Source organism: Thamnophis elegans, chromosome 1 (assembly GCF_009769535.1).
Source record: "Thamnophis elegans isolate rThaEle1 chromosome 1, rThaEle1.pri, whole genome shotgun sequence".
Classification (NCBI taxonomy): domain Eukaryota; kingdom Metazoa; phylum Chordata; class Lepidosauria; order Squamata; family Colubridae; genus Thamnophis; species Thamnophis elegans.
Window position 1 is genome coordinate 3,024,770 of NC_045541.1, and position 14,830 is coordinate 3,039,599.

General features: G+C 42.8%; 2 protein-coding genes across 4 annotated transcripts in view; both read left to right on the forward strand.

Moving 5' to 3' along the window:
- Window positions 1-6,961, forward strand: part of ACADL (acyl-CoA dehydrogenase long chain) — a 32,360-nt gene extending 25,399 nt beyond the window's left edge. Inside the window, exons 9-11 of the mRNA XM_032225997.1 lie at window positions 653-780; window positions 4,571-4,657; window positions 6,000-6,961. Coding sequence (XP_032081888.1) covers window positions 653-780; window positions 4,571-4,657; window positions 6,000-6,093 — 309 coding nt within the window. The 3' untranslated portion in view covers window positions 6,094-6,961. The remainder of the gene's footprint in view (window positions 1-652; window positions 781-4,570; window positions 4,658-5,999) is intronic.
- A 5,671-nt stretch (window positions 6,962-12,632) lies between these two features.
- Window positions 12,633-14,830, forward strand: part of KANSL1L (KAT8 regulatory NSL complex subunit 1 like) — a 46,147-nt gene continuing 43,949 nt past the window's right edge. For all 3 annotated transcript variants that reach the window (XR_004254600.1, XR_004254601.1, XM_032208783.1), the window contains exon 1: window positions 12,633-12,852. The gene's annotated coding sequence lies outside the window, so the exon portion shown is untranslated. The remainder of the gene's footprint in view (window positions 12,853-14,830) is intronic.

Genomic DNA, 14,830 nt, shown 5'->3' on the forward strand with positions numbered 1-14,830 from the left:
AACGGGGAAGCCAGATGTATTACTAATTTAACAAGAGCCGAGGTGGCGCAGTGGTTAAGGGTGCAGTACTGCAGGCCACTTGAGCTGACTGTGATCTGCAGCTCAGCGGTTCAAATCTCACCAGGCTCAAGGTCGACTCAGCCTTCCATCCTTCCGAGGTGGGTGAAATGAGGACCCCGGACTGTGGGGGCAAGTTGCTGACTCAATTTGCTAAAAAAAAAATTGTAAACCGCTTAGAGAGGGCTGAAAGCCCTATGAAGTGGTATATAAGTCAAATAAATAAATAAATAAATAAACAAACAAACAAACAAACAAACAACTGCAGTGATTCACTTAATACAAGAAAGATTGTAAAATAGGCCAAACTCACTTAACTGTCGTGCTTAGCAATTAACATTTGAGGATTACCTCTAAATATTAAGGCTTAAAATGTTTTTTTTTTACATCGTTTTAATGTGATTAAAGTGTTCGTATGCTTTAGGCCAGTAAATACATTGTAAATTTTGAGGAATTTCTATGGACACTGTCTTTGGACATAAAAGAGTATTTTGCAAAATATTGCCAACTATTATGGAGATATAATTGGGAAGTTCATAATGTGTTGCAAGTATTGAAAGATAACACCTTGTATCTTTTCTTTTCCAATTGGAAGACTGTGCAACACAAGTTAGCAGAATTGAAAACACAGATTTGTGTAAGTCGGACATTTTTGGATAATTGTATTGATCTTCATTCACGGAAATGCCTGGATTCTGCTACTGCTTCAATGGCTAAATACTGGTATGTCTATTAAGAACTTAATGTCATATATATTTGTTCTAAATCCGAATAGTGACAAAAATATAATCTTATATTGTAGTCAAGAATTGTAGGGACAACCTCCAGCTGACGTCATGGCGAGATTGGGCGTGAGGAGTGGGTCTCTGCGCTCCCGCACTGAGTTCTCCCCATTGGAGGGCTCTGAAAGGAGCTAAAGCCACCCTGTAGGGGTGGTGAAGAAAAGAGGGGTGCCCTGCAGGTTGTGGAGAGAGCAATTCTCCTGCTTGACCCAAGGTTTTTTCCCTCTCATCCATGACACGGAGAAGAGGCAGCCATCTTGGCTGCCATGAAGCTGGGAGGCTGAGACAACAAAGAAATGTGCAGGAGCACTGTAGATAAACAGTGATTGGAGCTGGGTGATTAATTAATCCAATTAATCAGTGGAACAACTTGCCTCCAGAAGTTATAAATGCTCCAATACTGGAAGTTTTTAAGAAGAGATTGGATAACCATTTGTCTGAAGTGGTGTAGGGTTTCCTGCCTAAGCAGGGGGTTGGACTAGAAGACCTCCAAGGTCCTTTCCAACTCTGTTAATGCTATTCTATTTTAAATATTGGAACAGTGCTATTTTATTGTGAGTTGGACTAGGGAGAAATTTCCTAAGGGTGAGGCCAATCAAGTTGACCATGCCCACCCAGTCACATGACCAAGCCACACCCACCAAGCCACACCCACAGAACCGGTAGGGAAAATTTTTGGATTTCACCACTGCATCAGAGCATCTCTAATAGATGATCACTCAGCCTCTGTAGAAGAACTCTAGTGAATGAGTAATCCCTATGTTGGGTGGCTGACAACTTGTCCATTGAAGAAATTCTTTCCAATGTCTAGTGTGAAATTCCTTGTTTTTTAACTATTGGTTCTAGTCTTGCCCACTGGAGCAATGAAATAGAAGTCCATTCCAATGGTGGGATTCCAATTTTTTTATACTACTGGTTCCGTGGGCATGGCTTGATGGGCGTGACTTAGTGAGCGTGGCAGGGGAAGGATACTGTAAAATCTCCATTCCTCCCCAGTCCAGGGGAAGGTCACTGCAAAATCTCTATTCCCTCCCGATCAGCTGGGACTTGGGAGACAGAAAATAGATGGGGGTGGGGCCAGCCAGAGGTGGTATTTATTGGTTCTCCGAACTACTCAAAGTTTCCGCTACCGGTTCTCCAGAACTGGTCCAGAACCTGCTGAATGGACCTGTGGTCCATTCCATTTTCTGTATGTTGATATTTCAGATATATGAAGATTGCTTTCGTATCTCCCTTGGCTGTCTTTTCTATAGGTAAAACATATCCAAATTATTGAATTGTTTCTCAGTTTGATGTCCAGATTTTTACCTTGTTGATAGCCCTCCTCTGAACCTGTCCCGATTTATCATTGTCCCTTTTAAATTATGGCATTCAGACCTGCACTCAGTATTCCAAATGACTCGGATAAGGGCAGATGATCAAACGTTTCTTGGATTCATTATTAAACGAATGAAGTAAATAGTTGTTTAACAATATATTAAATACAAAGAATATTCTATATATTTTTATATATTACATACACACACACACACACTCGCACACATACACATGTAGAATTTTTCTTAAATCTGACCGGGAAAAGCAGTCCATTGTTACATAAAACAGTTTTACGTAGATTCCTTACAATTCTGTTTTTCATTAGCCAGAAACAGCTCTTGGGATTTTTTGCTGTTACATATTAACACATGTTTCACCCAAATGAACACATCCAAAGGAATGCTGTGTACTGATACCAGATTAAATTAACTGCAAGGGTAAAAGAAGTAAGATACAGGTAGTTCTTGATTCACAACAGTTCATTTAGGAACCATTCAAAGTTACAACAGCACTAAAAAAGGGGGGACTTATGGCTAATGTTCATACTTATGACTGTTGCAGCGTCCCCATGGTCATGTGACCGAAACTCAGATGCTTGCCAATTGGTTCATGTTTATGACAATTGCAGTGGGGTGACGTGATCACCCCACTGCAATTGAAGAGCCGCAGTGGTTAGGGTGCAGCATGCAGGCCACTTCAGCTGACTGTGATCTGCAGTTCAGCGGTTCAAATCTCACCGGCTCAGAGTCGACTCAGCCTTCATGGTATTGGACCTGGGTACTTGAGAGACCGCCTGCTGCCAATTACCTCCCAAAGACCCATTAGATCGCACAGGGTCGGCCTCCTCCGGGTTCCATCCACCAGCCAATGCCATCTGGCTACGACCCGGGGGAGGGCCTTCTCTGTTGCAGCTCCGGCCCTTTGGAACGAACTCCCCGCGGAGATCCGGAGCCTCACCTCTCTCCTGGCTTTCTGAAAAGCCGTCAAAACCTGGCTGTGTCGGCAGGCCTGGGGTTGATGAGCTCCCTTCCCCTCTCGACAGGTCTGGTTGTTGGCCATTTTAAATGTCTGTCTTGTATTTGTATGTTCCCCTTCCCGTTTGAGTTGTTCGCCGCCCTGAGTCCCTTTAGGGAATAGGGCGGCATATAAATAAAATAAAACTTCAGACTCAGCCTTCCATCCTTCCGAGGTGGGTGAAATGAGGACCCAGACTGTGGGGGCAAGTTGCTAAAAAAAATTGTAAACCACTTAGAGAGGGCTGAAAGCCCTATTAAGCGGTATAGGTCTAATAAATAAATAAATAAATAAATAAATAATCACCTTTTGCAGCCTTCTGACAAGCGAAGTCAACGGGAAAATCACTTTCACTTAACAACTGTGTTACCCACATAACAATTACAGTGATTCATTTAACAACCGTGGCAAGCAAGGTCATAAAATGGAACAAGATTCACTTAACAAATGTCTCACTTAACAGCAGAAATTTTGGGCTCTATCATGGTTGTAAGTCAAGGACTACCTGTATAAAACTAGGAGAAAGAGCAGAGCACATTTTTTTGAAATGTTTGTCTTTTATGAAAATTAGTAAAATAAGCCCAAAGATCCACATGAGAAATATCAAGTAATATAAAGTAATATTGGACTGAAACAGCAATTATATTTAGCTTTAATTTTAAAAAAAACCATGCATCTATTTGCAGTTGTACATACTTATTTAGTAGCATTTCCAGCAATGTGCAAAATGCTTGTTTATGCTTGTACCTAGATACATATTTGGGTATTGCCATGCATGATATGCCTATCTTGCTCCCCAATGTAATCTTTAAAGTATCTTTCTTAAAGTTGTTTCCCTTTTACGTAATTGAATTTGATTTTAGCTATATTCATATAGAGCTGTGGAGATTTCATTACTGAGTAGAAAATTCTCTTGGTACAGATAATTTTTTTTCCCATACTTTAAACTGATGTAGAAAACATTTTCAGTAAGAGATAAACCATTAAATTGTTCGTATTGAACATTTCTGCATAATGAACATCTTGTTAAATTTAATCCTACATTTTAAAATTATTTTGTTCAATTGCCATGGCCAAAATGAGATTTTGAATTGCATGTAAATTATTGCGCGATTGCTTAGATATATTTGCTAGCTGCTAAAACTTCTCGTGTGTTTTTGTAAAAACAATGCAGCTAGATTAATAGAAGTGATAATTTCGACTAGTTTTTTGAATATAACAGTGTTTCTCAACCTTGGCAACTTGAAGATGTCCGGACTTCAACTCCCAGAATTCCCCAGCCAGCGCTGGCTGGGGAATTCTGGGAGTTGAAGTCCGGACATCTTCAAGTTGCCAAGGTTGAGAAACACTGGAATATAACAATTCAAGTAGTTTTGAAACAAACTTATCTATGCTTTAAGGGCTTCTGATCTTCAAAACAATGTCGCTACTCAGTGTGTGCAGCTTCATGGAGGATGGGGATACATGTGGGAGTACCCAATTGCAAAGTAAGTTACTCTTTTTTCTTTTGTTAGTAATGCAGTTTAGTTGAACAAACCGAAGATAAATCCTTTACTTTTCCAGTCAGCTTATCTCATACAGTGTGAGGAGCAAGCTCAGGTTTTTATTAATGATAAATTTTCCAGTGGTAGGTTCCCTTTATATACAACTTTATGGCCCCTTTGTTACTTTCAACTTTTAAGTTTATGTCTGTTTTAATTTTATTTTATATCAACTATTTTAAGTAGTTCTTTAACATCTGTGTTATATTGGGTCCTATAGTTAAATATTGTAGATTTCTTGGGATCAGTAGAATTTTGGGTCTTGTGGTTACCATCACAAAATACCTGATCTGGGAAATGTGCCGATTTATACAATTATTCCTGTAGTTCTTGTGATCAGTTATAACAAGAGCCGAGGTGGCGCAATGGTTAGGGTGCAGTACTGCAGGCCACTTCAGCTGACTGCTATCTGCAGTTCGGTGGTTCAAATCTCACCGGCTCAAGGTTGACTCAGCCTTCCATCCTTCCGAGGTGGGTGAAAAGAGGACCCAGACTGTGGGGGCGATATGCTGACTCTGTAAACCCCTTAGAGAGGGCTGAAAGCCCTATGAAGCGGTATATAAGTCTAACTGCTATTGCTATTGCTATAACATCCATTTTACAAAAGGGCAAACTGGTTGAATCTCTTTGCAGACCCAGAAAACCTACAAGCATTTTCCCTGCTTTTCCTTCCCAGCCTTGACATTTGACAGAAAAGAGAGATTATTGTATATGTTTTATTATTATTTGAAAAGAAAGTTCAACTATTTAATGTTGTTGGTGGTATGATAAGTAGCATATACATATTTTAAATACATGAGTACCTTTTTCATACCACCTGCTTTAGTTTGGCTTGTCATTTTTTTGATTTTTATCATCATGTCTGATTGCAAGTCATCCTCACAATTATCTTTGTGTTTTCACTATTAGCTATTTTGTTACAACTATTTTTCTTTCTTTTTCCTCCTCTTCATCCAGTTTTCTCCATGTTGTCTTTTTACTAAGCAGCAAATGTGAATCATACCTCTTTTCTTTTTCCTCCATTCTGAGCTCTAACAATTATACTTCTCGTTCTTATTCCCAAGCTTTGGGTTGTATATGTCTTAGAAACATTCTGGAAAACAAGGTTGCAGAAACTTAAAATTTGCATTTCACATTATCTCAAAAGCTACAAATCACCATTAACAAGGTCATTGTTAAGAATATACATTATCTTGGTAGGAAAAGGTATATCCTGTGACATAGATATTTATATTTATTATTATTGGTATGCTTATTTCACATACTTCCTTATCTTTCCTCCCCCCAGATCTTTTGTGGATTCCCGTGTCCAGCCAATTTATGGTGGTACCAATGAAATAATGAAAGAGCTCATTGCAAGAGATATTGTAAGCAACAATTAGAGGCAGTTCCATGGTACCTGATAGAAAATTAAATTTCACAAAGACAAAATCCCAACAACTGAAGAAATGGAATAATCTTTTAAAAGTTGTAAAATAATAACAAAAAACTGTTTCTCAGGTTGACCTTTAATGTTCAGTATTAACTCACTGTCTTTGATGATATAAATTCTCATTAAACAATGCAAGACACTGTTGAATTTTTAACAATTCTCAAACTTCTGAAGTCATCCTGGATGCAATGTACTGTGACTCTACATTCAGAATTAACACATTTATTAGAGAAATTTTGAGTGCCAAAGGAAATGCCAACTCTAGAAACTTACACAGTGAATGTTTTCAAAATAATGGAATGTGAATCTAATATATTTTCTTTTTTCTTTTTAAAATATTACATATATTATAATCTTAAATTTATTTCTGAACTTATACAAAATAGAATTATAGATCTATTGATGAAGCAAAAAATTGCATTTTTCCCCAGTAGCCAGAATGTGCTGCTGATTCATAATCAGCTGGCAATCAATTGCAATTCTAATACTTTTTTTCACAAGTACAGTACTATTACCAAATCAGGTATTCCTGTATAGTTGATTTTTATTTTGTAAGTGAAGCACTTTGAATTCATTCTGTTATTTGTATTCTATTAGGATCATTTTATATTTTATCTTAGTATTCTTAGTATTAGTTATATTACAGCAATTTATAATTATATTAATAATTAAGTGTAAGATGATGTATGAGGCAAAAAATTTATAGTTACACTGACAGAATCCAAAGTCAGTACCAAGAAAAATGTATTGCATTTTCACAACTGTCCAGCTAGGAATCATTACGAAAAGAACGGAAAATAAACCTGCCAAAATTCTAATCTTTGTACAAATATATGATGTGGGTGAATATGGAATATTATGTGCCGTGTTTCCCCGAAAATAAGACAGGGTCTTATTTTCTTTTGACACACAAAATACGGCTTGGGCCTTATTATCAGGGGAGGGCTTATTGTTTGGGGTTGCCGGGCGGCTGCTCTCTTGCGAGTGGGCTCCCGAAGAGCCAGGCACAGCCTCAGGGTTGAACGGCTGTGTTGCGCTGTCGCAGCAGCGCTACATAGCAGCCATGAGGTGACCACGCTCACGAGCAGCGGCCCGGCAACCCCACTTTCCAGCCGGGCACAACTTCATTCACTTCATTAAAGCCCTACATGGTAGTGGATCTGGGTACTTGAGAGACCGCCTACTGCCAATTACCTCCACGCGACCTATTAGATCTCACCGACTAGGCCTCCTCCGAGTCCCATCTGCCGGTCAATGCCGACTGGCAACTACGCGGAGGAGAGCCTTCTCGGTGGTAGCTCCGACCCTATGGAACGATCTCCCCATGGAGATTCGTACCCTCACCACCCTCCAGACCTTCCGCACAGCCCTCAGAATCTGGCTATCCCGTCAGGCCTGGGGCTAAGACTGTAACCCGCCCGAATGGTATGAATGTTGTGTTTTTAATTATGTATTGTCTTATATGTTAAAAGTTTGTTTCCCCCTCCCCTTTGGGTTGTGAGCCGCCCTGAGTCCCCCCAGGGAAAAGGGCGGCATACAAATAAACTTCTACAATCTACAATCTACTGACTTAAGGGTATTGCCAAGCTGCGAGAGCACCTGTTTGCAGCCCTCCAGCTCCCGCAGCTTGGCATCTTCGGAATGCCCCTAGGTCAGTGAATGGGGCTTTGCATGGCTGGAGAGGGGGGTTGCCGGGCGGCTGCTTGTGAGTGTGGTCACCTCATGGCTGCTGTGACAGAGCAACACAGCCGTTCGACCTTGAGGCTGCACCTGGCTCTTCGGGAGCCAGCTCACAAGAGAGCAGCTGCCCGGCAACCCCCCTCTCCAGCTTGTCTCAGCGCCGCTCACTTACCTAGCGGTATCCCGAAGGCGCCAAGCAACACGAGCCTTTGCCCTCCACCTCATTCCCACAGCTTGGCGCCTTCGGGATACTGCTAGGTCGTTAAGCGGCGCTCTGCCTGGCCAGAGGGGGTGGTTGTGCAGGGGGGCTTATTCTCGGGGGAGGGCTTACATTTTTGTCCACCCAAAAAATGTGGCGTGGCCTTATTATCAGGACATGTTGTATTTTCGGGGAAACACGGTAGAGTTCTAGTGTCCAGATTTGAAAAATAAGTTATAATAAAGGTAGAAAAGATTTAGATTTAGAGGAGTATAAAGTAAATGATTGGGAGGTGGGTTTCAGAATGTTTATAAGAACATGCTAGAATGTTTATTACTCTTTAGTTGGACAGAGGACATTTCAATTTAAAAAACCTCATTCTTTTAAAAAAAAACCTAACAAATAGAATAACAGAGTTGGAAGGGAAGTCTTCCAGTTCAACCCCCTGCCCAGGCAGGAAACACTATACCTGTGATGGCGAACCTATGGCACACATGCCACAGGTGGCACGCCAGAGGTGGGTTCCTACCAGTTCGCACCTATGCGGTAGAACCGGTTCGTCAAATCTACCGAACCGGTTAGAAGAGGTTCCACCAGTGGACCCGGAAAGCAGGCCACACCTACAGGAGAGGTTCCAAATTTTTTTGAAACCCACCACTGGTCCCTGGATATGATTATTCTACACTTTCATGCTCCTATTTATAAAACTCAGTGCCTCTGTGAAAGGTAAGGATGATTACTGTGTTTGTGGTGCAATCAGAACATTGCGTGTGTTGAAGTTGTTTTAACGCAAACCAAAGATGCCTTTTAAAAAACAAGTTTACATCCTATTCTTATGCATGCCAGTGCTGGGTGTGGGGTAATTTAAGGTGGTTCTGACAAGTGTCGTCGGCATCTTCATATCCGGTCACATGGGCAGCAAGCCACTCCCATCCGGTCACATGGGCAGCAAGCCACTCCCACAAAGGAGGCCACACCCACAGAGTAGGTTCGAAGAATTTTTGAAACCCACCACTGTGGCACGCCATTTGTTAAGGCATGCAAGGCGTTGCCCTGTTAGCTCCAGTGCGCATTCGCATGCTGGCCAGCTGACTTCAGCCTTCTTTTGAGGCCATTTTTCGCCCTCTAGAGGCTTCCTTGAAGCCTCCAGAGCGCGAAAAACTGGCCCTACGGGCAAACTGGAAGTTCAGGAATGGACTTCCAGTTTGCTCATAGAGCCGTTTTTTCGCCATCTGGAGCTTCCCCGAAGGCTCTGGAGAGCAAAAACCGGCCCTACCAGCAAACAGGAAGTGACTTTTCCGGTTTGGCCGTAAAGCTGTTTTTCGCCCTCCAGAGCCTACAGGGGAGCTCCGGCCTAATCTTGAAAACAGTGTTACTTCCCACTTGCAGATAACATGCCTCCCAACAGATATTGGAAAGGAAAATTAGTTCTCCATTGTTTTGTTATTTTAGTTGTTTAGGATTTATCAAAGATAATATGTAGAGGCTCATCCAGATCTTAAATACTCTGGAATGCAATTCATTTCAGTCTAATAAAAAAAATAAAGTAGTGTTTCCTGCTTCGGTCAGTCTTGGATGTCAATCCTACCCCTTTCATAATTTCCTGTTGGAATATAAACATTTTGAAGGACGGGAAGACTGAAAAAAATAGGAGTTGAAAATCTTGTATTTTATTACATTAGCAGTTTATTGTCTTCACTGAGTAGTGGTATACAGATTCCTTTTATTCTGAACATACAGTATCCAAAGAAGGCATTTTGATTAGATTTAGCGTTTATTTTTAACGTTGGCTAAGTCATACCGTGTTTCCCTAAAAATAAGACTGTCATATATATATATGGCTAGAGGCCTTTAGGAAACCCTTACAAGCCTTGCCGGCTGCAGAAGGAATGGGCTGGCAAGGCAGGTGTTGGGTGTCCAAAAGTAGCAATAGCAGTTAGACTTATATACCGCTTCATAGGGCTTTCAGCCCTCTCTAAGCGGTTTACAGAGTCAGCATATCGCCCCCACAGTCTGGGTCCTCATTTCACCCACCTCGGAAGGATGGAAGGCTGAGTCAACCTTGAGCCGGTGAGATTAGCAATAGCAATAGCAGTTCGACTTATATACCGCTTCATAGGGCTTTCAGCCCTCTCTAAGCGGTTTACAGAGTCAGCATATCGCCCCCACAGTCTGGGTCCTCATTTCACCCACCTCGGAAGGATGGAAGGCTGAGTCAACCTTGAGCCGGTGAGATTAGAACTGCTGAACTGCAGATAACAGTCAGCTGAAGTGGCCTGCAGTACTGCACCCTAAACACTGCGCCACCTCGGCTTATTCTCTCTTGCTTTCCTGTTCTCTGCGCTCCAAAGAAAATTGCCAAGTTGGGATAGTTTCATAAGAACCATGCCTAATAGTTGTTTTCTGAAAATATACCAGGGTAGCTAAAACCATGCAAAAAAAAATTCATGCCTCTTTGAAACGCATCATACACACTCGCATTGGCACTTAAAAGACCACATTTAATGTGGCATAAGATTCCCACAATAATGGGTTTTTTTCAGATTTTAAAATGCCCCAGGCTTTCAGTGAATTTTTTTGTTAATCTGTTTCCTAATGCTATCCCTACAATTCTGCAATTATTTCTTCTGCATCAGCAAGGAACCACCATGTCCCCTCTATTTGATCAAATAGCTGGGATGCTCTATTCTTTATAGGTTAAGGACCAAGTACTCTATAACAGGGCTCTCCAACCTTGTGAACTTTAAGCCTGGCGGACTTCAACTCCCAGAATTCCCCAGCCAACCTTGTTGGGTGGGGAATTCTGGGAGTTGAAGTCCGCCAGTCTTAAAGTTCACAAGGTTGGAGACCCTTGCTCTATAAGAACACTGCATCTAGAAATAGCAATAGCAATAGCAGTGAGACTTATATACCGCTTCATAGGGCTTTCAGCCCTCTCTAAGCGGTTTACAGAGTCAGCATATCGCCCCCAACAACAATCCGGGTCCTCATTTTACCCACCTCGGAAGGATGGAAGGCTGAGTCAACCCTGAGCCGGTGACAGCCGAGCTGCAGAACTGCAGTCAGCTGAAGTAGCCTGCAGTGCTGCATTTAACCACTGCGCCACCTCGGCTCTATGATGGTGAAATGATGGTGGTGCAATCTGGGTGCTCCCGAACAGCAGATTGTTATCAAAGCTGTTGATTAAAAAATGTCGGGCATTTGGAGGAGACTACAGATGAAACCAACACAATGACAAATACCATTCTTTGGAGCTCCCGGGAGTATAAAAGAGAGTGTCACCAAGATCCTCCCGGATCTGACTGAGAAGACAAGACACCTAGACTGAAGAATGCTTTGGGGTTGGAACTTCCCATGGCATCAATGCTGCCTCAAGACTTGGTGGAAACACAGACTTATTCAAGCACCTTCTTATCTTCTTTTGATGCTTGCTACCCATCTTTTCATTGTTGTTCCGATTACCATGATCGTTTAGTTAACTTTTTTTTCAAGGAAACCATTCTAGATCCGTGCCACCTGGGGTAACAACTGCCCTCTTTTGATTCCTTCACACACATCTGCCAGTGTGCACCGGGATTGCTCCAGACGAATGAAACCTTATCTAGCCCGTTTCATTAACAGCATTCCTTTATAATTCTGAAAATAATAATAATGATGAGGCCTCTATAACAGCTGCCGCACAACATTTCTTTTAAAAACAAAACAAGAAATATTATGTAATGGGGACTTTCCCAAAATCAACCAACTAATTGATTAGCCAATTGAAGAGCCAAGGTGGCGCAGTGGTTAAATGCAGCACTGCAGGCTACTTCAGCTGACTGTTAGCTGCAGTTCGGCTGTTCAAATCTCACCGGCTCAAGGTTGACTCAGCCTTCCATCCTTCCGAGGTGGATGAAATGAGGACCCAGACTGTGGGGGCAATTTGCTGACTCTGTAAACCGCTTAGAGAGGGCTGAAAGCCCTATGAAGCGGTATATAAGTCTAACTGCTATTGCTATTGCTATTCCGAGGTGGGTAAAATGAGGACCCAGATTGTTGTTGGTAGCAATATATGCTGACTCTGTAAACCGCTTAGAGAGTGCTGGAAGCCCTATGAAGCGGTATATAAGTCTAACTGCTATTGCTATTGCTATAATTCTGCATTGCACAGTGAGTCACTTGAAGTCTTTATGTAGAACCATAAAACACCTGCAAACAGAAAAAAAAATGTCGGGCACGGAGTTTTAATCACTATTAACCCCATCCAGCCTTTTGAAGGAGCCAGAAGTCTTCAGCCAGTTAGCATTTAAGGATGCCCTTAACTGTACACGGACGGAAAAGCAACGGATCGACCATGCTGCTGCCTCCACCTCGTGCTTGGCATTCATTCGGCGACGACGTTAAGCGCTTTAACCGGTGCTTAATAATGCACGAATGCGCAACAACGAGAACCGAGAAGGGAGCAGCCTGGACGGGACGAGGCTCAGGTTCAAAACTGACTCGGCTGAGTTCCCAGAATCCTGCAGGGTTCTAATTTGCATGGCGCCGCCCACCTCGGCTCCCCATTGGCTGGCGTGGGCGGCCGAGTCCGAGCAGAGGGCCTCGGTTGCCCCGCCCAAACTCCCGCCCGCTCCCTGAGGTGCTTTGCGCTGCTGAGGCAACTTGAGCGGAGCGGCTGTTGAGGGGCGGGGGGGAGCGGGAGTCGAGCCGAGTCGCCGAGCGGGACGGGGAGGGACGAGGGAGGCGCCGCTGCTTTTGTTTTGTTTTTGCGGTGAACCGGGCTCCGCGAAGCTGAGGCAACCGGAGGAAGAGAAGCAGCCCGCCAACGGACGGGGCGGATGGAGTTTGCAGGCGAGTCGGTGCTTGGGGGGTGAGGGGGGGGCGCGGAGATGAGGCGGGGGGGCTCGTCGCTTTTTCCGCTCGGGAATTTGAGAAAAGAGACGGTTGAGACTCCCCGGCGGGCGTTCTCCTTCCCCCCCCCCTCCCGCCTTTCGCTCGAGGGGGGCGAGCGCGAGGACGAGTTCTGAGCCAGCGCCGTAACGGCACTGAAGTGAGGAGAAGGCGGTAGGGATGCGGGGGGGGGGGAGGAGGAAGGGGGCGGGGCGGAGGGCGTGGCGGAGGGCGTGGCGGCGCCCAAGGAATGTGAGGGAGGGAGGAAGGGAGGGCGGGCTCCGGTGAGGGGGGAGGAGGAGGAGGAGGGGCTGTGGGCCTCGCGCCCTGAGGGCGGGGGGCGGGGAAATAGGGCGTGGTTCGCGGGCGCGAGGGAGGGGTCCGTTGTTTTTTTTTTTTTCGTGAGCGCGCGCATGCGCATGCGTGTGTTTAGGATGGAGGTAGTAGGAGGAGAGACTCAGGTTTTGGGAAGCAGGCGTTTGGCTTCGTAGTTTTTTTTTAGAAGAGTTGAGTCCTGGGCGGGCTCGAACTTGATCCGGCTCTACCTTGGCTACGGGGGGTGGGTGGGGTGGGGTGGGGAAGAGGGAAGCTTAAAAAAAAAAAGCACAGAGAGAAGAGGAGAGAAAAACGTAAATAACCCTTAGTTAACTATTGATTTATTTATTTATTGTTAAAATTTATATGCCGCCCAATCCCTTCGTCTCCAATAACCCTTAGTTAACTATTTATTTATTTATTTATTTGTGATTTATTTATTTATTTATTGTTAAAATTTATATGCCGCCCAATCCCTTAGTCGCCAATAACCTTTAGTTAACTATTTATTTATTTTTTATTTATTTATTTATTGTTAAAATTTATATGCCGTCCAATCCCGAAGGGACTCCGGACGGCTTACAAAAGAAGAAAGAAAAGGAAAATAAATTTTAAAAAAGGATAGTTTAAAAATTCACAAGACACGCATTCGTTCTAATCGGGGCTGGACCTTAACAATGAGGTCAACAGCCCAGCTATAACAATAACAAAGATAAGTTAGACCAGTGTTTCTCAACCTTGGCAACTTGAAGATGTCTGGACTTCAACTCAAACACAAAATGTATGCTAAGTGTATTTTAATATTCAATAGATCTGCAGTATGGAAGATAATCTTGAAAATTAAATTGGCTTGAAGTGTGTTGTGGAGGATTACATGACAGAAAAGCTGGTTGCAGCTTTATTTTATTTGAAATAGGGTGCCCACTGGAAAGTGGCATAAGCATAGAAGTATGATTTTTAAGGATGATCTATTAAATGGGCAAGCAAGTGTTTGAGAGAACTTCTCTTAAGACAGTGTTTCTCAATCTTGGCAACTTGAAGATGTCCGGACTTCAACTCCCAGAATTCCCCAGCCAGCAAATGCTGGCTGGGGAATTCTGGGAGTTGAAGTCCAGACATCTTCAAGTAGCCAAGGTTGAGAAACACTTGTGTTAGAGAGAGGGAAATATTAGATGTCCTACTAATTGACTTTATTTTATTTTTTCCTTAGAATATGTTATAAAGGTGTAAAGATATGGCATATTGACTGGAACTGGGGGAAGGGGAAAAAAACTACTAGCAGGTGGTTGTGTTTTTTGAAATCTTAACCAAATGAAAATTGTCGTATGGTGATAGTAAAATATATAAATTTTTTAACGTATACAATTTAAACTGAACGGAATATATATGTGATTGTGGACAGAAGGCACGAAATGTACTTGTGACCTATGGATACGCTTTCTACAAGATGTAATCAAAGATGATGCTTTTCTTTTTGTGTTTTTTTTAAAAATCAAACTAATTAAAAAAAATATTAAAATAAAAGCACAGGTGATTGTCGGCAGAGGTTCATTTCTATTTCACTGAAGTTACCTCTCCATAAGTAGAAACATGGGATTGTATGAAACTGGATGCTTTGCTGCTG